At 50.1% G+C, this 20133-nt stretch overlaps 9 protein-coding genes across 23 annotated transcripts; 6 read left to right on the top strand and 3 right to left on the bottom strand.

The window, feature by feature from the left end:
• Positions 1 to 794: 794 nt before the first annotated feature.
• On the top strand, positions 795 to 2650 carry FOIG_01070 (oligosaccharyl transferase complex subunit OST4). The gene is made up of 3 exons (XM_031197685.1): positions 795 to 1309; positions 1366 to 2238; positions 2289 to 2650. The coding sequence occupies exons 1-3, from the start codon at positions 963 to 965 to the stop codon at positions 2566 to 2568; spliced, it is 1500 nt and encodes a 499-aa protein (XP_031073452.1). The 5' UTR covers positions 795 to 962; the 3' UTR covers positions 2569 to 2650.
• A 1364-nt stretch (positions 2651 to 4014) lies between these two features.
• FOIG_01071 (uncharacterized protein) lies at positions 4015 to 6400 on the top strand. Of its 10 annotated transcripts, XM_031197692.1 has the most exons (5): positions 4045 to 4331; positions 4437 to 4537; positions 4708 to 5233; positions 5293 to 5662; positions 5715 to 6400. In XM_031197692.1, coding segments are annotated over exons 2-5 (903 nt in total). In that variant the 5' UTR covers positions 4045 to 4331; positions 4437 to 4535; the 3' UTR covers positions 5720 to 6400. The 10 variants fall into 10 exon arrangements, with proteins under 10 accessions (XP_031073457.1, XP_031073459.1, XP_031073456.1 ...); XM_031197690.1 differs by having other exon boundaries at positions 4015 to 4331; positions 5293 to 6400; XM_031197689.1 differs by having other exon boundaries at positions 4047 to 4331; positions 4437 to 5233; positions 5715 to 5997.
• A 120-nt stretch (positions 6401 to 6520) lies between these two features.
• Positions 6521 to 8619, top strand: FOIG_01072 (inorganic pyrophosphatase). Its single transcript, XM_031197696.1, has 5 exons — positions 6521 to 7311; positions 7476 to 7595; positions 7649 to 7992; positions 8042 to 8125; positions 8177 to 8619. The coding sequence occupies exons 1-5, from the start codon at positions 6745 to 6747 to the stop codon at positions 8316 to 8318; spliced, it is 1257 nt and encodes a 418-aa protein (XP_031073463.1). The 5' UTR covers positions 6521 to 6744; the 3' UTR covers positions 8319 to 8619.
• On the bottom strand, positions 8138 to 9035 carry FOIG_01073 (uncharacterized protein). Its single transcript, XM_031197697.1, has 2 exons — positions 8728 to 9035; positions 8138 to 8669 (listed from the first exon to the last, which is right to left on the bottom strand). The coding sequence occupies exons 1-2, from the start codon at positions 8906 to 8908 to the stop codon at positions 8557 to 8559; spliced, it is 294 nt and encodes a 97-aa protein (XP_031073464.1). The 5' UTR covers positions 8909 to 9035; the 3' UTR covers positions 8138 to 8556.
• An 84-nt stretch (positions 9036 to 9119) lies between these two features.
• Positions 9120 to 10547, top strand: FOIG_01074 (uncharacterized protein). The gene is made up of 2 exons (XM_031197698.1): positions 9120 to 9495; positions 9547 to 10547. The coding sequence occupies exons 1-2, from the start codon at positions 9200 to 9202 to the stop codon at positions 10406 to 10408; spliced, it is 1158 nt and encodes a 385-aa protein (XP_031073465.1). The 5' UTR covers positions 9120 to 9199; the 3' UTR covers positions 10409 to 10547.
• FOIG_01075 (methylthioribulose-1-phosphate dehydratase) lies at positions 10290 to 12642 on the bottom strand. Of its 6 annotated transcripts, XM_031197703.1 has the most exons (5): positions 12193 to 12449; positions 11710 to 12135; positions 10973 to 11497; positions 10808 to 10912; positions 10409 to 10733 (listed from the first exon to the last, which is right to left on the bottom strand). In XM_031197703.1, exons 2-4 carry the CDS (start codon positions 11856 to 11858, stop codon positions 10819 to 10821), a joined length of 768 nt encoding a protein of 255 aa, XP_031073470.1. In that variant the 5' UTR covers positions 11859 to 12135; positions 12193 to 12449; the 3' UTR covers positions 10409 to 10733; positions 10808 to 10818. The 6 variants fall into 6 exon arrangements, with proteins under 6 accessions (XP_031073467.1, XP_031073469.1, XP_031073466.1 ...); XM_031197700.1 differs by having other exon boundaries at positions 10290 to 10912; positions 12189 to 12642; XM_031197702.1 differs by having other exon boundaries at positions 10290 to 10912.
• Positions 12643 to 12927: 285 nt separating this feature from the next.
• FOIG_01076 (uncharacterized protein) lies at positions 12928 to 14796 on the bottom strand (the record flags this gene model as incomplete). The annotated part of the gene is made up of 3 exons (XM_031197705.1): positions 12928 to 13087; positions 14412 to 14691; positions 14766 to 14796. The coding sequence occupies 3 exons, from the start codon at positions 14794 to 14796 to the stop codon at positions 12928 to 12930; spliced, it is 471 nt and encodes a 156-aa protein (XP_031073472.1).
• FOIG_01077 (uncharacterized protein) lies at positions 13562 to 16631 on the top strand. Its single transcript, XM_031197706.1, has 2 exons — positions 13562 to 15437; positions 15494 to 16631. Exons 1-2 carry the CDS (start codon positions 15282 to 15284, stop codon positions 15926 to 15928), a joined length of 591 nt encoding a protein of 196 aa, XP_031073473.1. The 5' UTR covers positions 13562 to 15281; the 3' UTR covers positions 15929 to 16631.
• Positions 16632 to 17224: 593 nt separating this feature from the next.
• On the top strand, positions 17225 to 19795 carry FOIG_01078 (calnexin). Its single transcript, XM_031197707.1, has 3 exons — positions 17225 to 17673; positions 17772 to 18054; positions 18114 to 19795. Exons 1-3 carry the CDS (start codon positions 17557 to 17559, stop codon positions 19397 to 19399), a joined length of 1686 nt encoding a protein of 561 aa, XP_031073474.1. The 5' UTR covers positions 17225 to 17556; the 3' UTR covers positions 19400 to 19795.
• Positions 19796 to 20133: the final 338 nt, after the last annotated feature.

Raw genomic sequence — 20133 nt, forward strand, 5'->3', positions numbered from 1 at the left:
TGCACCTGGTTTCTACTTAATACTTGTGTCTGCTCCCCTTCGATAGGTACCCGAGCTATCTCTGTACCCTTCCTGCCTTCATAGTTTGGTTGATTGACCGCTTCGTTGCAAAAGGAAGTAAGCAAACAAGAGACATCTCTCCTCAAAAATGATACTAGCCCGAACAAGAACTCAGGCGCCTCACGCTTAGACATTCGTGGTCTGAGATGCGTGTGGGTTGAGGTGTCTCTTCTCCTCAATTCCAACTGGAGCCCTGGTGTTGAGCTCTCATCTTGTCGGGCCGTTGATGGAGGGGGCCATTGGTATTAGTGGTTACTTTAACTGAAAGTCGCACAACACATTAGAGTTCCAATTGCGTTTTTTTAGTTGCTTCTCTTTTTTAATGCTGTCTCTTCGAACTCACAATTAGGAAGAAAGTCATGATACCCCGACTATGCACATGTTTCACTGCTCTCAACCTTCATGAGCTGGGTAACATGGGGGTCGGCCGCGTCCAGTCTGGGCAGTTTAAGCTCCAGCTTGGTAACATGATGTCAGGTCCCAGTAAGCCACCTTCGTGGGGGGGGGGTCTCCAAGGCAAGGTACTTGGTTCTTCTGCCGTTCAGGTATCTCACAGTGGCTCCCAGTGCTCAGGCCAACGCACTTTTAGTTAAGGTACCGGGGGTCCGGGTCCGGCGCTACGATTCTCCCGAGCTGCAAGATCTAGCCACGTTTTCATTGGTTAGGCATGCTAGCTATGGAACCTACCCTGAAGCTCCCGCTGACGCGCCAAATGGGCAACGTATGCTTTTTGGGGAGCTGTCTCAGGAGGGTCTAGAAGTTGAGGTGTCTTGAGAGTTGCGAGCTTGCATTAATCAAACTTTAACCACAATTACCTTGCGGTACACGGCCACAACAAATTTTCATTTTTGATAGCTTCGGATCTCTCAATCAATGAGTGCATCCCTATCTAAGCCGTCATCATGAAGCCTTTCGCCATCACCACGGCGCTCTTTAGCTTCGTCTCCTTCGCACTCGCTGGCGCAACTACAGACCCCAAGACATCAAAGGTCATCCTGCCCGTCGATTTTAAACCTCCACAGGTTTTCAAGAACGCCAATTTGGTGCACGTCATCTCTCTAGAGAAGACCTACGTAAAGGAACAGATCAATGTCCTCGTCGAGAACGTTGCAAAGGAGCCGCAGACAGAGTACTATGTGCCATTTACTGCCGAACAGCTTCCTCGTATAGGAGGTTTCGAGGTTAAGGATCGTAAGGATGCGAACGCCGGACCGTTCGTGGCCGAGACTGTCGAGTACGATTCTCTCAGGTATGTGTCTTCAAGCTTGACTATGTCGCAATTTAATACTAATGGGTGCAATATAGTGATGTTCAGTACTATCGTATCCGACTGCCCACGCCGCTCAAGCCTGGTGCTCAACAAACACTCGGAATCACCTATTATTACCTGAAAGCCTACACTCCTCTCCCCGCGGCTGTTTCTCAGGACGATGACCAATACCTGAGCTTCAACTTTTCCGTTTATGCACCATCTGCCTACATCACGAAGAAGCAGAAGACCGAGCTTAAGGCTGCTTCGGCCGATGTCCCCGATTATACAAAGCTTCCAGGCAGTGGCGAGGTCAAGGAGTTTCCCGTCAAGCAGGGCACCAAGCTCATCTATGGTCCCTTCGATGAAAAGCCCGCCGGTGCTGTCTCCCCTGCAAACGTTCGCTTTCAGTTTACCAAACCGGTTATTCATGTCAAGGAGCTCGACCGTTTGATTGAAGTCAGCCACTGGGGCGGCAACATCGCTTTCGAGGAGCACTACGAGATGTATCACGGGGGTGCCAACCTTTCTGACAACTTCGATCGAATCAAATATTCTCAGCATTCGTTGTACCGTCAGCATGGGGTTGCAGGAGTTCGTCCTTCGCACTACCTCGACCAGCTGCGAATTCCTCTTCCGGGCGGAAGCGTGGACGCCTACTATACAGATGTGATCGGCAACGTCACGACGTCTACTTGGCGAACCGACAACCGAGACGCTCTTCTTGTTCTAAAGCCGCGATACCCTCTTTTTGGTGGATGGAGGTACCCTTTCACTATTGGATGGAACTCTGATGCTTCTAACTTCCTGCGAAAGACTGCTACTGGTAGTTTCGTACTCCGAATTCCTTTCATTGAGGGCCCCAAGCAGCCAGAAGGCGTTGAATATGAGCACATCAATGTCAATGTTCTCCTTCCAGAGGGCGCGGAGTAAGCCAACAGTCCAAGCACTATCTGTGCCTTTGCTAACTTTGATACAGGAACGTCAAGTTCCACACCAACATTCCCGAATCATCCATCTTATCTACCTCGGTTGATCTGACCAGAACCTACCTCGATACTGTCGGTAGAACAGCTGTCAGCATCAAGGCGCGAAACCTGGTCGACGAGTTCCGAGACCGCCAACTTATCATCTCTTACGATGCGCCTCTCTCGAGCGCTCTTCGAAAACCTTTGGTCATCTTTGCCAGTGCCATGGTAGTATTTGTCACTACTTGGGCGTTGGGCCAGGTGCAGGTGGGATTTAAGCCCAAGAAATAGACGCTTTAATAGGAACGGAACGTGTCTTTTGATAGAGGGGTCTTCACCTTTACATGATGAGGAGCCTGGAAGCAGCTGCTGGAAAAGATGTAAAAGTGTAAAATAGAGGGATCTCATATTAGTAAATGGATCAGGTTTCCTGTTTACAAGACGCAAGAAACATCAAATGACAGTCAAATACTCGCTTGGCTTTGGTCATGTTCTGACAAAGACAGCAAAGCCACCACTAAGGATAGGGTCCAAGCCATTATCCGTAGAGGCGGGCAACTCCGTAAGCCAGGTAGGCCCAGCCTCTTTTAATAGCTTCTTGGACTTTGCCGGGCTCTCAACACGGACTTTGGTACCACACGAAAGTTGTGTGGAGGGACTGTGTCTCCCAGTTAAGCCTGAGATGGGTGGGCGAGACAGGCTCCGAATGGTCACCCTGGTTAAGGACCCTCTCCTTGTCTGCGCCAGGTTCTGACAGCATGGGTTAGTCAAAAGAAACCGGGCAAAAGAAACCAGGGCACTGGTATAAGATTGAACATGAGAACCCTCCTCAAAGCCTCACACATTCTTTTGCATTTATAATTCAACAACCAATATCTCAAGTTGAGGCTGATCAATCAGGCTCTCACTTTACAGTCGTTTTAACTATCTCATTCGACTAATCCCGTCCTATCACAGCTACGACCAATCTTACCCTCGCCGAACAAACCCTCAAACAACTACCAGGATGTGTTTCGGCAGTGAACCCAAGCCCAGGACCAAGTACTACTATCACGAAGAGATTACGCCTTCTAGACGATACACAGGTCATCATCACCATCACCACCATCACCACCATCACTCACGCTCTCCCCGAGCAAGCTACACCAGTGTCTCTAGACGGTCCTACAGCCACAGCCCACGAAACAGTGGCACTGTTGTCTATGAGCGCTATTGATCGTCTGAAGGCACCAACGCTGAATTGTGGGTGTAATTAGAGACGATGACGTTGTACAGAGCATGCGCTACTTGGCGGGCTGTGTTTAGCGGCATTGGCAATATGTTTTATGTATTGATAAGGAACGTATGACTATTTGGGCAAGGTTTGGGGGAAACTGTCTTGTTAAAGATATTGGATACAGGGTGGGCGTTAATACTGCACAGGAATAGGCGATATAGCGCAATGAAATAAGATGGAGGTTTTTTTTTGTTTTGGCTCAATGCGCTGTGGATCATAAGTTGTCACAGTAGAAAAGGTCAACTTAAGAATCTCAAGATGCTATTCGACCAATGTCTCTTACATGAGAGGCTGAGCCTCGTGCTTTTTTTCTCGGGAGCCACGGATCTTCGTCATTTGGAGCTGTTACTCTGTGACCCTTTGGAAAGCCTGTTCACGTATCGTTTGGGCGGGGTGCGGAGTGTCCCGCAAGGCTGGATCGTCGCTAGAAGAGCTCATGACATCACACTGCATTCCGCCACCGAACATCCAAAGGCTCTCTAAGACAGATACAGGGAGTTACTCCAAATGTGAGCGTAGGTGCAGCTGAAAACATGTACTTGTGCTACCGAAAGCAGGGCAGATCAAGATGTGTTGGTGTCGTCAACGTCAGTTCAAAAGGCTCTTCTGCTTGTTTAAAGCCTGCACAACCCCTGCCTTTGTATCGGCAGCTTTAACCTCTGGAGACCTTTTACATCCATCCCCCTTGCAACAGACCTGACCCGGACCCAGACGATTTGCACTGATTTACCACCCAAAGCGGCTCTGCAGCTGAATTCTTGAATCGCCTTATTCCACTGTAAGCTATCACCTGTTTGTGTGAGGAGACGTTGGGCTTTGTCTGTTCCATAGGTGGCGGGGAAGGCAAGAGTGTTCTGTGATGTGAAAGCTGACTATATGAAAGAAGGTGCATTCTGGACGAGTCGCAGTCACTCTTGAGCGATACCTGATTCACCTGCCTAGGTACCTTGGCTCTCTAGGTATCCTTCCTCAAGCCTTCAACATGTAAGCTCCCGTCAGTATCTACAACAATTGTCAAACTTCATATGTTGTCGCGCCTTAACCAACCTTACTGTATATCAAAATACAATGTCACGCTTCAGTTTTGATGCCTCTACTTCACGCCATGAACCAATATGTTTGGAAAGCCCGATTGACGTGAGACCCTTTTCTAGGAATCGCGCACTCTCCATTCGATCCAACAAATCCAAGGGCAACTCTGGTGCTGGTGCCGGAGCCAAGCGGGGTTTCTCCTTCAACTCACTCCGCGGCCAGGTCCAACCTGAGCTGTCCCGTAAGCTCTTCCGCCTCATCAAATCGGAGAATAACCTCATTGGCGCCCATGAGACCGCCGGCCGTGAGCGGGTTTCCATCGCGACTCAGTTATCTGAATGGGGTGAGCACACCGGAGATGACAGTATTAGTGATATCTCGGATAAGGTGGGAGTTGTCCTAAGTGAAATGGGCGAGCAGGAGGACGCATATGCTCATGCTCTTGACGATTCTCGCGCCTATCTCAAGGCTATTCGAAACACCGAGAAGAGCGTACAGCCCAGCCGCGAGAACAAGGATAAGATTGCCGACGAGATCCAGAAGTTGAAGTTGAAGGAGCCTGGTAGCACAAGATTGCCTGTCCTCGAGCAGGAATTGGTGAGAGCTGAGGCTGAGAACCTTGTGGCGGAGGCTCAATTGACCAACATCGTGAGTTGCGACTTGCATCGCGTCATCAACCATTTGAGCAAGACTGACCGATCATGCAGACCCGACAAAAGCTCAAAGAAGCCTATGCTGCCGAGTTCGCTGCCACCATCGAACGTGCCGAAAAGCAGATCATACTAGCCAAACATGGCCGCCGTCTGTTGGAGCTTCTCGACGATTCGCCTGTGGTCCCTGGTGATACACGAGTGCCTTATCAACACTCCTCCCAGGCACGTCAAATCCTCAACGATGCTGAGGATGACCTTCGAGACTGGCGACCCGAGGCCGAGGGCTTTTCTACTCCAGTTCAAAGCCGATCGCCAACCCTTGAGGGAAAGGGAAAGGAGCCTCTGGCTTCGGGAGACAATTTGTCTCCTGTCCAGTCTGAGGCAGCTACAGTTGAATCCGAGACTTCTCCTTTGGAGCAACGGGGTACCAAGTCCTCTGTCTATGCTGAGGTCGCTGGCTAAGTGGGCAATTACAGGATAGTGAATAAGGATGCCGATTCTGGTATGGGCTTTTGTTTCGATAAGCTTCGTTTTCTTGAGCAGGCGAGAAAGTTCACTTGCTGTCATCGCAGTCTGTCTGGGTATCATCGAGGGATCAGTCCCTAAGTTTAATATGTCTGGGGTACCGAGAGGGGTTCTTGAAGTGCTGTTTGTTTATATCCTTTGATTATTGCTTGGTTAGTCTCGTTAGTTGAATCAGAATGGGCGTGTCTATCAAAAGTTTAAAACAGTGTCATTTTGAGGTTCGTAGTGTATGTAGCACCTTGGGTGCAAGAACGACGTTGAACCGGCTCATGGCACAAACCATGGGCTTAGGCTCATATCCAATTGATTGTTGAATCACTCAGCACCAATCGATATGAGGTGATCAGTATCGTGGGTCCTGGTGCATCGTTTGGGGCTCTGGTTTTTCAAACGGTGTGGATGGATGGGGTCTGCGTCTTGGTGTTGCACCTAATAATAAGACGGTTTATGTTCCGGTTACGGAGATGGGAGAATTTTCATGACAGGCTTGAGTGCAGAGCAAAAGGAAATATTTAATAGTCTCCGCAGTGAATATCTTGAATTGACTACACGAGGGAAGTGGAAGAAGGACCTGAGCCTAGACATTGCTCCAACCCATTTAGCTGCAGGTGTAATGAAATAGGCTCATCGGGCCATGACTTGTCTCCGGGCTGTCGGCCGCGTTGTGTGGATATGACACGGCATGGAGATGAGGACCGATTTAGCACAACCGAGACCCATCATGATATCCAGATCCAGTTAGCTTCTGGTCCGTATCGTCCGTCCGAAAACCAACTCCCGTGCCCGCGAAAAAGACGACCTCGGTCTCTCTTGAAGCCCTGCGCTACAGCCGACGACCGCGGTGTAAGGCCTAGGCATAAGGTTTCTTCTCACCGTATACTCTTGATATAACCTCCCAATCTCTTTCCTCTCTCCCTTTTGCACCCTTCTCCCCGGGGCTGCTCCACTTCAAGCCGCCCCCTAAAGACCAGCTTAGTATTGATGTTACAGCCGCAAAGTTCCCGGCTTCTGCTGCTCCAGAGGTCGTTACGCACTACAGTCACAGGCAGAAGCAGAGGCACAGGCACCACAGCCACTGGGACACTGCTGTACAGTCCCTCCGCAGCGCCGTCGCTGTCGCCATACCGAGTACCTGGCCGGGCCAATTACATGGCATCGCTGGCAGCACGCAGCCCTGCCGCTGCAGGCCCCGGCGGGAGCAATAGTGCCGTTACCAGTGGTGCCCCGCCCCCTCCATCCTCTTCTTATTCTCACTCTGCTGCTACGTCAACCTCCAAAATTTCTTCCCGTCGAACAGCTCAGATTGCTCGACACTTTTCCTCCTCATCCTCACCAACAGGTCCCGTTTCAAAGCAGAAGCCCGACATGGCCTCCAACTACACCGTCCGCAAGGTTGCGGCTCCCAACACCCTCGAGCACCGAGTCTACATCGAGAAGGATGGCCAGCCCGTTTCTCCTTTCCATGATATTCCTCTCTATGCCAACCAGGAGCAGACCATCCTGAACATGGTTGTCGAGATTCCTCGATGGACCAATGCCAAGCTCGAGGTATGTTCTGGTCAACATCAATTGCGGTCTTGTTACCTGCTCGGCACGCTTTGCTTTATTTACAGCTGTCGTGTGCTCCAATATTACCCCTCCCCCTCCTTGCGCAATCATTGCCCAGACCGACAAAACGCAAAACATGAATACTGACAAAAATCTCACTCTAGATCTCCAAGGAGGAGCTCCTCAACCCCATCAAGCAGGATATCAAGAAGGGCAAGCTTCGATACGTCCGAAACTGCTTCCCCCACAAGGGTTACCTCTGGAACTACGGTGCCTTCCCCCAGGTATGCTCATATTTATCCCAATCTGACATGGTCATCCCTAACTCGATCACCAGACTTGGGAGGATCCCAACTCCGTTCACCCTGAGACCAAGGCTAAGGGTGACAACGACCCTCTCGATGTTTGCGAGATCGGTGAGCTCGTTGGTTACACTGGCCAGGTCAAGCAGGTCAAGGTCCTCGGTGTCATGGCTCTCCTCGACGAGGAGGAGACTGACTGGAAGGTCATTGTCATTGATATCAACGACCCTCTCGCCTCCAAGCTGAACGACGTCGAGGATGTCGAGCGACACCTTCCTGGTCTCCTCCGTGCCACCAACGAGTGGTTCCGTATCTACAAGATTCCTGATGGCAAGCCCGAGAACCAGTTTGCCTTCACTGGCGAGTGCAAGAACAAGAGGTGAGTTCTCAAACTCCGGCTTAGTGAGCCCAAGACTAACGACTTTAAGCTACGCTCTTGACGTCGTCCGCGAGTGTGCTGAGGCCTGGGAGCGTCTCATCACTGGCAAGACCCCTGCTGGCGGTGTCTCCACGTAAGTCTCTGAGCTGTCTTCCCAACACAGTTGATATTAATGTTTGCATAGCACCAACGTCACTGTCCAGAACTCTCCTTCTCGCGTCTCCCCTGACCAGCTCCCCCCTCTGCCTCCCAACGAGGATGTCCCCGCCGAGAAGATCGATGCTTCCATCGACAAGTGGTTCTTCATCAGCGGTGCCTCTGCTTAAGTGTTCATAGACCAACCATCTTGCATAAAAGGAAGAAGTATGGCAGACATGTAGTCTTCACAAAAGTTGAGCACAGAGATACTCAAGAACAATATATAAAAATGATGCCAATTGTCGTAATATTATACAAGACCCTCAATCCCTGCTATGCCATGTTGGGGTTCGTAAATGTACATGAGTCGTTTCCTAAACGCCATTTGTGCAGAGTGTTACAGTATAGCGTTGTTTTTCACATATTTTAATCGGTCAAGTCGGCTGCCTTCTGCAGTTGACGCGAATGTCGGTCTACTTCCTCGACCAGTCCTTTAATGTTGATCTTTTGGCAGTCGAAGTTGAGCTCCTTGCCATCCTCTGCATCTCGTTAGCCATTGGACCCCCATGGAGACTATAGCCTTCTAGTATTACGTACTAAATTTCACTCGTAGGGAGCTGGGCTCTTTTGAAGTTCGGGGCAGGATGGTTGATGTGATTGTTGTTCCATTCGCTCGGGCATTCGGAGGCAGAAATGTGAGAAACAGACGAGCTGGCTTTGCGCAGGCAGAGAACGGGTTGAATTTGGCCGAAACCTCAGTCATAAACTTGGTGATCATCTTGATGGTGAGGAGAAGGCGAAGCTCGTGAAATACTAAGAGAAATTGGCTTTGGCAAGGGAGTCGAACGTGGTCGTTAACACACTCAAGAGCTATAGGCGGGTAGTTTGGCGATGCTGAAATTTCGAGGTTCGATAACGTCTCAGTACATGCATATCGCCCTAAAGGGGCAGCACCCAGCTAACTGCAACGTCATGTTAATGACGGACCACGTTTCGAGATCGACTTGCACGGTATACACCTGATAGTTCTTCTTCACCAGCATAATATCGCAAGCTCAACAAGCTGAAAATGTCCTTCGAGGGTCTGCAGGAGCGTCTGACGGCTCTGCAAGAGACTACAACACAGCTCAAAGAGCTTATCGATCGACTCGCAACACTTAAATTCCAACCTGGCTCTGTGCCCCTGACCACCGATGAGGAGAGCAGCGAAAGCGGCGAACTCAGCGCAGAAATTACGAGTACTCTACGGGACGGAGAAGAGGAGCATGAGCTTCTGCAGGAAGAAGTGGAGTTTCTGCGTGGCGCAGAGCATGACAAAGACCGATTGAAAGAGAGTGTCGAAAAGATTGGAAAGGAGCTTGAAAGGTATGGTTTGTACTGAAAGGAAAATGGTATTTATGTCTAAACGTACTCTAGCTGCCGTCTCTCTTTTCGAAAAGCACGACTGTCGGCAAAGCATAGCCTCGCACAGGCACAAAGACGAGAGCGCGAGATCCTCCTTACATCATTTTCACAGCCTACCTCCGAGACCAACTCTCTTTACCCTGACGATGAAAAGACTGCTCGTCCTACACGCCATCAGCAGCATGTTCAGAAGCAGCAATCGAGCCTCACTGAAGAGGATCAACAGAACGTTGGTGCGAGTGCTAATGTGACCAACGCCCTGCGACGAACACATGATTTGATCCAGGCGGAGTTGGCTCGCAGCGAGTTTGCACATGAGACTCTGACGGAATCTTCTGCTGCTTTGAAGCAACTGAACGAGTCGTATGGTTCTCTGGACACAATGCTGGCGAGCTCCAAGGACTTATTAGGCACATTGCTGCGCTCGCAGAAAAGCGATACGTGGTACCTTCAGACGACGTTTTATATGCTAGCTTGTACACTCGGCTGGCTGTTGTTCAGAAGACTGCTGTATGGACCGATGTGGTGGATTGTTTGGCTACCGCTGAGGTTGACGTTCGGATTGGGAACATCGGCAGGCAGTGCGGTAATGCAAGCGGGTTCTGGGCAGGGCCAGGTGAAAGAGGCTGGACAAGCGAGCAAAGGAGTTCCGGTGGAGGGCTTGCCGGACGATGAATTGCCTACCGTCAAGGTTGGCACTGAGCAGCAGGCCGAGGTTTTGGAGGAGGTGGATAATATCGTGAACGTTGTGAGAGAGGCAGATGAGCTGGGGAATATCCCAGAGGGTGATGAAGACAATATCGGCAATCCCAAGAAGAGGATGTGGGAGGAGCCCGATGTTGTTGAGCAGCAACGCCCCAGAGATGAGCTATAAGTTGGATAATTATTAATTTTATAGCAACAGGGTCCTGAATATGTTGAGCGTTATGTGCATAATCATGAATCAAGTCTTGTCAGCAATTTGTTCGAAGTTCATGGCTTCGCGGGCTGAACTGTAAACCAATTTTGGAAGATATGATGCCCATCAAAAAACTCGCCAAGAGAATGATCCGTAATGGTGGCATGCTCTATTCTCCGGGTGAGATTTTTCGTACCTTGGTCATTATCATGTTATCGACCACATTCATCTATCGACTACCCTCGAATTTTCTTTCAGCCATCATCTCACATAACGCCTTGCCTCCTTTTTGGTTTTCAAACTAACTACCTGGTAAGCAACCCCGTTCGCTAGGAGCACAAACTAAGGTGCCGGGATTTGTAGTCACACTCTTACTGCTTCTCCGACTATGTTCGCTGGGGAGCAATCTGCTCGACTTCGCTGACCCAAGGAAGGCCGAGCTTCTTCATCTCAACGGCAAGCTGGAACAGATAATCGAGGCTACATCATATTAGCATAATCATTCGCAGATCACGAGTGAGCTTGTGATATCTTCCTTACCTCTCACATTGAGTCTTGGCCTTATGAACGTTATCACCCCAGACGTAGACACCGTGACGACGGACGAGAACAGCGTATGTGTCGGGATACTTATCCATCGCTTCCTCAAGATACTCGGTTAAGTCCTCCTCATGAGGAGTATTCTCGATGACTGGAATGCGAAGGGTGTCATGATAACCCAGGTTGCCTGTCTTGTTCATGCCACGGCCAAAGCCCTTGATCTGCTCAATGTTGTTGATCTCGAAAACTCGGTCCTTTCCGGGGCCTTGTGATTCTAACAGGAGGGTGACCAGAACAGCCCATTGAGAGTGAGTATGTATACAACAGCCAGCTCCTCGGCGGGTGAAAGCAGCAAGGAACAAGGGGGTGCACTGAGAAGGCTTGTAGCAGGGAGGAGATCGCAGATAAGTGCGCTGGTTGAGCTTGTTGTGGTTAGGATCTTGCTCAGAAAGAGCCATGACATAGATGTCGGTGTTCTTCATGAGTTCTTTTTGAACGCCTGAGGGCGCAATGTATACGAGATCACTGCGATCATGGTGTAAGTTAGAGAAACTTTTGCTCCCTATTTTGATAGCAAATACTCAGGAGAAGGTTCAAATGATTTCCCATTCACTTGAGGAGGATATATACCGGTATCATGAGTCTTGTAATAAATAAATTTGCCTTCTCCAACTCGTCATGGCGGGGTCGCGGGGTAAAAAATGATGAAATTTCAAACACGAGCAAGGTAAACATACTCATCTCGAATAGAGCAACCGCCTCCTGTTCCCGTAACCCAGCCCAGAGTCCAGAACTTTGCGCATAGCGAAGGGATCAGGTTAGCAGGGTGGTTCGGGTCCTCGGAAGTAATGAGGGCATCGCCAGTTGGGCGTTGCTCAGTTGACATTTTGTCTTTGGAGGAAGATCTAGAGATGCGGAGCGCTTTAAATCGTGTCTTTGCAGCGGGTTTCTGATTCGGATCGTAGCAGCCGGGGCAAGACAGAGATCCAGCGGAGGATCGAGGTTTGGGAAATGAGATAGCAGCACGGTCAATGTGATGCAGCTGAAGCTGATGTTGGTGGTGGATAGTTTCTTGTCTAATGTTAAGCCAATGCCGCACCTGTCTATGCTGTGGTTTCAGAGCCTCTGAGTGGCTGAGGAAGATAGATCGGGCATTAGGTGCTCTGTGCTGTCAAAATCCATCCCATGATGACAAGAGTACTCGTGGGAGAACTACCTACTGTACGCTAGCCAATTAACAACCAGAAGACATTCTCCAAGTCCAACACCTTTCTGTGGAGAATGAGGTCGTAACTGATGAGCGCAATGGCCTAAACAATCAGAAACAATGGCTTGGGAACGTTGGGCGGTTACTAGTCTTGACTGGGCAGGCCGTATTTCTCCTGGTCCACTGGCTCTCCAAAATCTACACCAAGCCAAGTCTCTGTCTCAAGAATCTTGGCCATGTGATGAAATTTTCTTTTGTCCGGAATATTCTATCTTGTATCCCGATCCTATGCAATGCGTGCGACCTCGGTTTTCAAAGGGCATTGGCCTCAGTCTGATCTGAGGGCTGTATTGCGTCTATGGTGGCAAGCGAGTGAGCTATGAATAGGAACGGAGACGGAACAGCCGAGAATGGTCCAAAAGATACGGAGTACAGCTGGTGATGGAGTTTCTCTTCCGTCAAGATTCATCGATGCAAGTTTGAAATGGGCCAGATAGCCATCTGATACATGTCTTTGCATGAACTCATGTGTTCATGTTATCTGAATGACTCAGAGTTTTGAATATGTGATAATAACCAGCATCAGATGGAGAATCTTCCCGAATTGAAGACGAATAGACGAATGCCTTGGAACAGACCTGGCCTGTGTTTTAACATTTTCAAGGATGGTGCCTCAATCACAAGCCTTCACAGGTGGGTAATAATACTCGTTTAATGAGTGCGAGAATCCATCAACAGGCTCTGAGCATCATGTCTTGTCTTGATGTTGACCCTTGTCCCTGCTTATATGTAATAAATGACCTTTTTCAGCTCTCAGCGCCGGTGCCGGGACGACAACAACCTGGTCCTGGTAGAGCTGCACTGTAGCAGTAGCAGTAGCAGTAGCAGTAGCAGTAGCACAGATACCCCTAATAACAAAGTGGCATATGGGGGAAACGGGGAGCACCGCCGGGGCTTTTCTCCGGCATACCTCGTATTCATGGATTAGGATGGAAGAGGTTGAGCCGACGGCTTTTGCAGGTGACAACGCGGCATAGAGCATCCGCTAGAGGTCCTAGGCGCCGTTTGCCTGTCCCTTTGAGGGAAGAGGAGAGTTTGAGTTTGTTGAGTTCTTGAGCATGTAGTCTATTTTAACCTAGTGACAGTGCATTGAGATGACGCTGGTGTTAGCCAAACAAAATGTATTCATGTACGCCAATGAAAATAGGCCGTTTTAATTACTCTGGCCAAGCCCTCCAAAGCGGCCTCGACTCCCTGAGCCGGTCGGTATGGTGCGGACTTATTACAGTAGTAAACCATGGCTTTCCAGTCTGTTCTTTATTCACTCATACTGTGAAGAAGAAAACAAATCGTCAAGTGTGTTATTGTTTACATTGTATTGGCTGGATTGCAAACACTTTGCAAATAACACTCACTGGCCCAGTCTGGCTGATGGTTTACAAAGTCTCGTCTCGGACACACTTCCGCCCACCCCTTGTCCCAAAATGGAGGCCTGGTCTATTATTGTCTAGCCCCAAGGGTCACCCCCTGAGACAACGTCGAATCCAATCGACTTGGAGAGATCCGATGCTAGTGCAGTAATCTAGGCGCGCTGAGAAGAACAGCCGTGTCCCCGTCACCTTTGAAGGTGCAAATTAGGGGGGCTCATCAGTGGTGGTGGAAAGCAGAAAACACCACACATGTAAGAAAGGACGGCAGATGGTGGTCATGTCGCCTGGCAACACGAGCTGTTGGAGGCGAAGCTCCCCCGTGATGGATGGATGGATGGATGAGCAAGTGGAGGATCATCCATCGAATATGTGTGGGTCGCTTGTGTTTTTATCTCCCAACGTCTTTTTCCATCCATCATAAGTTTTGTTAGTTACGGTCGCTGGCGAGTCCACTCACAACATGACCGTCCTCAATCATCTGAGCCGAAAAAGAATTGTTAAACGAAGGGAGAGATGTAAGATCTGCGCTGAGCCGGAATTACAGGAACATCCCCCAGCTCAACTGGCAAATGGTCGTTTCTTCCCCTAGTCAACGCAGGACAGGGACGGCAAATTAGTGGCAGCCTCTTGGATCATGGCTTGCAAATTTAAAATTGATGTCGGCGGGCTTCCCCAGACCAGAAAGTAAACGAACATCGATCGACATCACATCACATCAGTCGTCTACGGAGCAGGTACCGCATGCCTACCTCCTCAGGCTCCTCTTCTTCGCTCGCTACAGTCCGACCCGACTGCAACTCACTCTAATTTTGTGCTTGTGCTTGTGCTTGTCCTTTCTTTGTTGTTGTCCAACTGCATGTACTGTGCCCAAGCCTGTGTCACAACGTGGACGTGGACTTGTGTGAGGGGGTTTGCGTGGCATATCCAAAAATCCCCCTCATCCTTTTTCTGTTGTGTTATTATGATACCAACGGAACCCCGAATGTGCATCATGCGTACTCTGTGTCTACGGCCGACAGCAATAGCATCCCCGAGAAGGTGATGGATACTTCGTTTCTCTCCTCCCCCGTCTCTTGCACTTCCTGATCAGACAAAATGGATCCTCAATGGCTCCAATCCTAATCCTAGCGCCATGATGGGTCCTCTCTTCCCTCACCCCATGTCCATGTCCGTCCATGCTCCTCCATGTCCCACCTCGAGCCATTGACAAGCAAAATGTGAAGGTCCTGATGGGTCCCCTATCTCCCGATGAGCCGGGGGCTAGCTTGGCGCGGTTTGCCTGCACCTCAGGTCAGTCTTGTTGACTTGTGCCTGTGCCTGCACCTGTGAGCCTGTGACTTTCACGGCTTCCCCTAGCCTGGCCTGGGGGTCTGAGACTTTGCTTTGCCTTGTCTAGGCTTGCTTGGGCTTAAGCGGTGGTGGTATGGTCATTGGCTTGATGGTGTGGATGCCCCTTTGCAAACCGTCCACGTCCAAGTCCAGTTGAGGACTCGACTCATAAAAGGACCTGGCTACCCCGTCGCGTGCTCTTGTTTCCCTTCCTCTTCACCCTCGTTGTCATCCGTCCGTCGTTCGTTAAGACAAGAATTCTACTTCAGACTTTCGCTTTGAGATCTATCTCGATTACTTTACACTACTAATTCTAATATCAACAAACTCGAAATCCATCAACATGCGTTTCACCTCCATCTTCGTTGCCGGCGCTTTCGCCACCATGGCCGCTGCCCAGAGCAAGACTGCTTCTGTCTCTCCCGCTCAACAGTCTCAGCTTGACTGCCTTGACGCCTGTGATGCTGGTGATGTCAAGTGCCAGTCTTACTGCATCACTGTAAGTACGCCATTTCTCGTGGACAGAAAAACACAGGTCTGACGATGATTCCACAGGTCCCCTCTCCCGATGAGAAGAACATCAACGCCACCACCGAGTGTGTTGCCGCCTGCCCCAAGGGCAAGGGTTCTGCCTCCGATACTGAGAAGTACTCTGTCTGCCTCCAGGACTGTATCGCCAACAACTACTGGAAGACCATCGACGGTACTCCCCAGGAGACCGGCGCTGCTGGTTCCAAGGACAAGGCCTCTTCCGCTGCCGAGTCTGCTGCTTCCAAGGCCACCGGGACTGCCTCCGATGAGGGCACCGCCACCGCTTCTGCCTCTGAGTCTGATGCCACCGCTACCGACGCCTCTGAGACCGCCTCTGGATCTGCCTCCGGCACTGCTTCCGGGTCCGCTGCTCAGTCTTCCGAGACTGGCAATGCTGCTACCGCCCTCGTTGGTGGTGTCTCTCTCCTCGGTCTCGTCGCCGCTGTCTTCGCTCTGTAAATTGGATCGCCTCTTTTGGACATCTGGTTGATAGAATGGAAGGATTTTGATGGGTTTGCTCTAGAGCGGTAATGATTGGAGTTTGATTTCAAATGTGATACATGTTGGGCATCATGACGAAGGCCTCTTTAGGCCGGATCGACTTTTCATGGACAAATTATTGGGACACCTTGCGCGTTCACATACGGCTCGACACGAGCATCAATACAATACCTCTTTGTTTGCGCTCTGCGTAACCTTATCTTGATGTGCATTTGCCAATTAACCTGAAGTCAGAACAGAACAAAATACAACACAACACACAACACGACCACAGAGGTTGTGTTGGTTGTGGGGTGTCGTTCTGTGATTGGTTCCAGTTTCCCAATCGGGTGCTTGAGGGTTTAGCTTGTAAACAAGCGAAATGATTGTCTTACGATGAAGTCAAAGCCCGAGTCCAATTCAATCGTTTTATCATAATTTTTTCAATCCCGAGATAGTTATATTTCGAAGGGATCTCCTCGAGTGTTGTTTGCATACCGAGCAGTTTTCCTGTGTCGCTAATATTTGTATAGATGCGTCATGACAGAAGAATTGGCTTCAAATACAGTTTGATTGCAGTAATACCCTTGACGCCACAGTGTTCCATGTGTGCTTGATCTTGTTGCTGTCTTGTCAGGACCTTTTCGAGACACTAGTTCGGTGCTGGGAGCCGCCCCCGAACCCTTTTCAAGCTTCCGCTCCGTGTCAGTCATCAGTCCATAGGGTAGCTGTTAAACAACCCGTGGACAGATTTCTTACCACTGACTGATGTCACTTATGATTAAGGTAATGTGGAGAAGGATAATCTCTATCGATAAATCCAAAGCTCATCGTCCACATACTTTGCGTTGACCAATGTAAAGACTAGCAAGCCACTGTAGACACCTCCTTGTTTCGTTCAGAAGCATAAGGTACTGAAGACTCCGAACTTTACTATTGGTCGAGCAGTTGCTTTTGCACTGAAGCCCAAAGAACGATCCAACTAAGGCTTTGTGCACTCTTGTAAACACGGTTATGCCTCTTGGACTTGCTTGGACGATTTTTTTTTTTTTTAATTTTTTATTAAAGTTGAGGCCTATTACGCTTGTGAAATTAACCAATCATCCCGCCAATTGTTCCATGGACAGCTGTCTTCTTCTCGAGCCTTCTGTGGGACGTGACCTATTCTGTAACTACAAGGCCGAGGCTGTGAGGCTTCCGTCGATTCCCGCCCCAGTTCTATGGGATGGGAGTACCTGACAGTCGGCATCCGCACCTTCCTTCTTCCAACCTTAGTGGCTCCGGGCCACGACCCCCGCTCTGCACCTGTTCGTGATCCCTGAAATTTAGGCGGCTCTGAGCTTCTTCGTTCTACGTGTCCTCAACACTAAGACAGAGCTCTCCACTCATTGTTAAGACGCCACCTTTCGCTTCTTCACTCTCCCCATTCTACATTCCACCTCACTCTTGGACCTCTTATCTCCTCGAGCGCTGGGAATACCCTCACCGAGCATACACTTTTTCTCAGTCACACGTCTTTTTTTGATTGTGTTCCTGCTCCTCCTCTTGCGCAGCCTCTGGTGACGTCCTTAATTCTCTGCTCAAGTTACTCCGTCACTTCCTTCATCATGAAGCTCAACGCTGTTGCAGCGGCCATGTCGGCTGCCATGCTTACGGGCAACGTCCACGCCGAGGGCATCAAGGAGGCTTCCCCTTCTGTTCCCGACAAGCTCCCTACATTCACCGTGAGTTTTTTTAATGAGCAATCGAGCTCATGTATGGGGCTATGTAGCTCCTCATGAGCTCTTGTCCCAGTCAATTGATAGCTAACCCACCCTTACAGCCGACCGTTATCAAGGCCGACTTCCTCGAGCAGTTCACCGACGACTGGGACCAGCGATGGAAGCCCTCTCACGCGAAGAAGGACACATCTGGCTCCGAGGAGGAATGGGCTTATGTTGGCGAGTGGGCCGTTGAAGAGCCCGTACAGTACAAGGGCATCGAGGGCGATAAAGGTCTTGTTGTCAAGAACCCTGCGGCGCACCATGCTATTTCCGCCAAGTTCCCTAAGAAGATTGACAACAAGGACAACACCCTCGTCGTCCAGTATGAGGTGAAGCTGCAAAGTAAGCATGACTCTGGAATCCCACTCAGTGATCGCGCATGCTGACATTTTTGCTCCCAGATGGCCTCGAGTGTGGTGGTGCTTACATGAAGCTCCTTCGCGACAACAAGGCTCTCCATCAGGAAGAGTTCGCAAACACAACCCCATACGTGATCATGTTCGGTCCCGACAAGTGTGGCCACACCAACAAAGTCCACTTCATTTTCAACCACAAGAACCCCAAGACTGGCGAGTATGAGGAGAAGCATCTCGATTCTCCCCCCACCGCCAAGATTACAAAGACCACCGAGCTTTACACCTTGATCGTTCATCCCAACAACACGTACGTCATCAAGCAGAATAATGAGGAGGTCAAGACCGGCAGCCTCTTGGAGGATTTCACCCCCGCTGTCAACCCCCCGGCCGAGATTGATGATGCAAACGATAAGAAGCCTGAGGACTGGGTTGACCAAGCACGCATTCCCGATCCCGAGGCCAAGAAGCCTGAGGATTGGGACGAGGAAGCCCCCTACGAGATTGTCGACGAGGAAGCTGAGAAACCCGAGGACTGGCTCGAGAACGAGCCCGTCACCATCCCCGACCCTGAGGCCGAGAAGCCAGATGATTGGGATGACGAGGAGGACGGCGACTGGATCGCCCCTACCGTCCCCAACCCCAAGTGTGCCGACGCCTCTGGTTGCGGCCCGTGGACCAAGCCAATGAAGCGCAACCCCGACTACAAGGGTAAGTGGACTGCACCTTACATCGAGAACCCCGCATACAAGGGAACTTGGGCTCCCCGCAAGATCAAGAACCCCGACTACTTTGAGGACAAGAACCCTGCCAACTTCGAGCCCATGGGAGCCATTGGTTTCGAGATCTGGACTATGCAGAATGATATTCTCTTTGACAACATCTACATTGGTCACTCCATCGAGGATGCCAACAAGCTCGCTGAGGAGACCTTTGGTGTCAAGCACCCCATCGAGAAGGCCCTCTTTGATGCCGACAAGCCTAAGCAGGAGGACAAGCCTAAGTCCCCCAGCGACCTCAAGTTCCTCGATGACCCTGTTCACTACATCACCGAGAAGGTCGAGCTCTTCAAGGCCATTGCCGCTCAGGACCCCATCGAGGCCATCAAGTTCGTCCCCGAGGTTGCTGGAGCTTTTGCCGCCATTATCATTGGTGCCGCTGGCCTCATCGCTGTTCTGTTCAACCTTGGCAAGTCACCCGCTGTTCAGCAGACTGCTGAAAAGGCATCCGACAAGGCCAAGCAGGTCAAGGATAAGGCTGCTGAGGCCACCGCTACCGGCGCTGAGCAGGTCAAGGGCGCTGTTAACAAGCGCACTACCCGCAGCCAGTCATAAGAAAAAAGAGAAAATAATCTCAGATGGTCAGCTGTATCGGATGGAGTGATATTCAAAAGCGGACGGAGAACCTGTGGAGGTAAGAAGAGAAGCAAGTTTGGAAGGAAATGTACACAATTCTCACGATTGATTGATTGATTGATTGATTTGGCGCATCAGAGCAGCGATAGGGATATCGAACAATTGATAGCTTTTCAGGCTGACCTCACTCTTCATCGGTTCATGACTCGTCGTGGTGTTCCATATGTCTAGACCACTCAAGAGGTACTGTGAAGCAAGGCGTTGGCATTATTATTTCGGTTTGTTTAAGGTAGTTTCGTATTTACAGTAGGTCAACTCGACAAGTATTAAATCTGGTTTTTTTCTCTTTCACCGAAATCGGCGTGCATTTACATAAGGGTGTCCAGTATCAGCCTAGATCGATATTGAGAAGACGAACGCCCTCCATAAACATCCATTTACGTTTGAGAATCATGGAAGGTGACCCCGACGTCCGATAGATAAAGGTCAAAGGAATCGAAGTGGCAGGTGACTTGAGATAGATATGTTTCCCAATTAGGCAGGCGAAAGGAGACGAACAAATACAGTGAGAGATCTAGTTTCTGGCCGGCAATCTCAACCAGTAGGAGACTAGAATTGGGAGACAAACCTCAGACCGTGGTATCCATCGGCATTGACGGTAACCAGCGGACAAGCCGGAGCTCACTCGGCAATTACCCCACACTTTCCAGAAA

Source organism: Fusarium odoratissimum, assembly GCF_000260195.1.
Source record: "Fusarium odoratissimum NRRL 54006 unplaced genomic scaffold supercont1.1, whole genome shotgun sequence".
Lineage (NCBI taxonomy): Eukaryota > Fungi > Ascomycota > Sordariomycetes > Hypocreales > Nectriaceae > Fusarium > Fusarium odoratissimum.

Excerpts from the sequence above, each read along its gene's own strand:
- FOIG_01070 (XM_031197685.1), top strand. The coding sequence starts at position 963 with ATGAAGCCTTTCGCCATCACCACGGCGCTCTTTAGCTTCGTCTCCTTC. Across the intron at positions 1,310-1,365 it reads GTCGAGTACGATTCTCTCAG|TGATGTTCAGTACTATCGTA; the intron begins GTATGTGTCTTC and ends GGTGCAATATAG. Across the intron at positions 2,239-2,288 it reads CTCCTTCCAGAGGGCGCGGA|GAACGTCAAGTTCCACACCA; the intron begins GTAAGCCAACAG and ends ACTTTGATACAG.
- FOIG_01071 (XM_031197686.1), top strand. The coding sequence starts at position 4,622 with ATGTCACGCTTCAGTTTTGATGCCTCTACTTCACGCCATGAACCAATA. Across the intron at positions 5,234-5,292 it reads AGGCTCAATTGACCAACATC|ACCCGACAAAAGCTCAAAGA; the intron begins GTGAGTTGCGAC and ends CCGATCATGCAG.
- FOIG_01072 (XM_031197696.1), top strand. The coding sequence starts at position 6,745 with ATGTTACAGCCGCAAAGTTCCCGGCTTCTGCTGCTCCAGAGGTCGTTA. Across the intron at positions 7,312-7,475 it reads GGACCAATGCCAAGCTCGAG|ATCTCCAAGGAGGAGCTCCT; the intron begins GTATGTTCTGGT and ends ATCTCACTCTAG. Across the intron at positions 7,596-7,648 it reads ACTACGGTGCCTTCCCCCAG|ACTTGGGAGGATCCCAACTC; the intron begins GTATGCTCATAT and ends CTCGATCACCAG.
- FOIG_01073 (XM_031197697.1), bottom strand. The coding sequence starts at position 8,908 with ATGATCACCAAGTTTATGACTGAGGTTTCGGCCAAATTCAACCCGTTC. Across the intron at positions 8,670-8,727 it reads CTCCCTACGAGTGAAATTTA|AGGATGGCAAGGAGCTCAAC; the intron begins GTACGTAATACT and ends AACGAGATGCAG.
- FOIG_01074 (XM_031197698.1), top strand. The coding sequence starts at position 9,200 with ATGTCCTTCGAGGGTCTGCAGGAGCGTCTGACGGCTCTGCAAGAGACT. Across the intron at positions 9,496-9,546 it reads ATTGGAAAGGAGCTTGAAAG|CTGCCGTCTCTCTTTTCGAA; the intron begins GTATGGTTTGTA and ends AACGTACTCTAG.
- FOIG_01075 (XM_031197700.1), bottom strand. The coding sequence starts at position 11,858 with ATGTCAACTGAGCAACGCCCAACTGGCGATGCCCTCATTACTTCCGAG. Across the intron at positions 11,498-11,709 it reads GGTTGCTCTATTCGAGATGA|TGATCTCGTATACATTGCGC; the intron begins GTATGTTTACCT and ends CCATGATCGCAG. Across the intron at positions 10,913-10,972 it reads GCCAAGACTCAATGTGAGAG|CCTCGATTATCTGTTCCAGC; the intron begins GTAAGGAAGATA and ends AATATGATGTAG.
- FOIG_01077 (XM_031197706.1), top strand. The coding sequence starts at position 15,282 with ATGCGTTTCACCTCCATCTTCGTTGCCGGCGCTTTCGCCACCATGGCC. Across the intron at positions 15,438-15,493 it reads GCCAGTCTTACTGCATCACT|GTCCCCTCTCCCGATGAGAA; the intron begins GTAAGTACGCCA and ends ATGATTCCACAG.
- FOIG_01078 (XM_031197707.1), top strand. The coding sequence starts at position 17,557 with ATGAAGCTCAACGCTGTTGCAGCGGCCATGTCGGCTGCCATGCTTACG. Across the intron at positions 17,674-17,771 it reads ACAAGCTCCCTACATTCACC|CCGACCGTTATCAAGGCCGA; the intron begins GTGAGTTTTTTT and ends CCACCCTTACAG. Across the intron at positions 18,055-18,113 it reads GTATGAGGTGAAGCTGCAAA|ATGGCCTCGAGTGTGGTGGT; the intron begins GTAAGCATGACT and ends TTTTGCTCCCAG.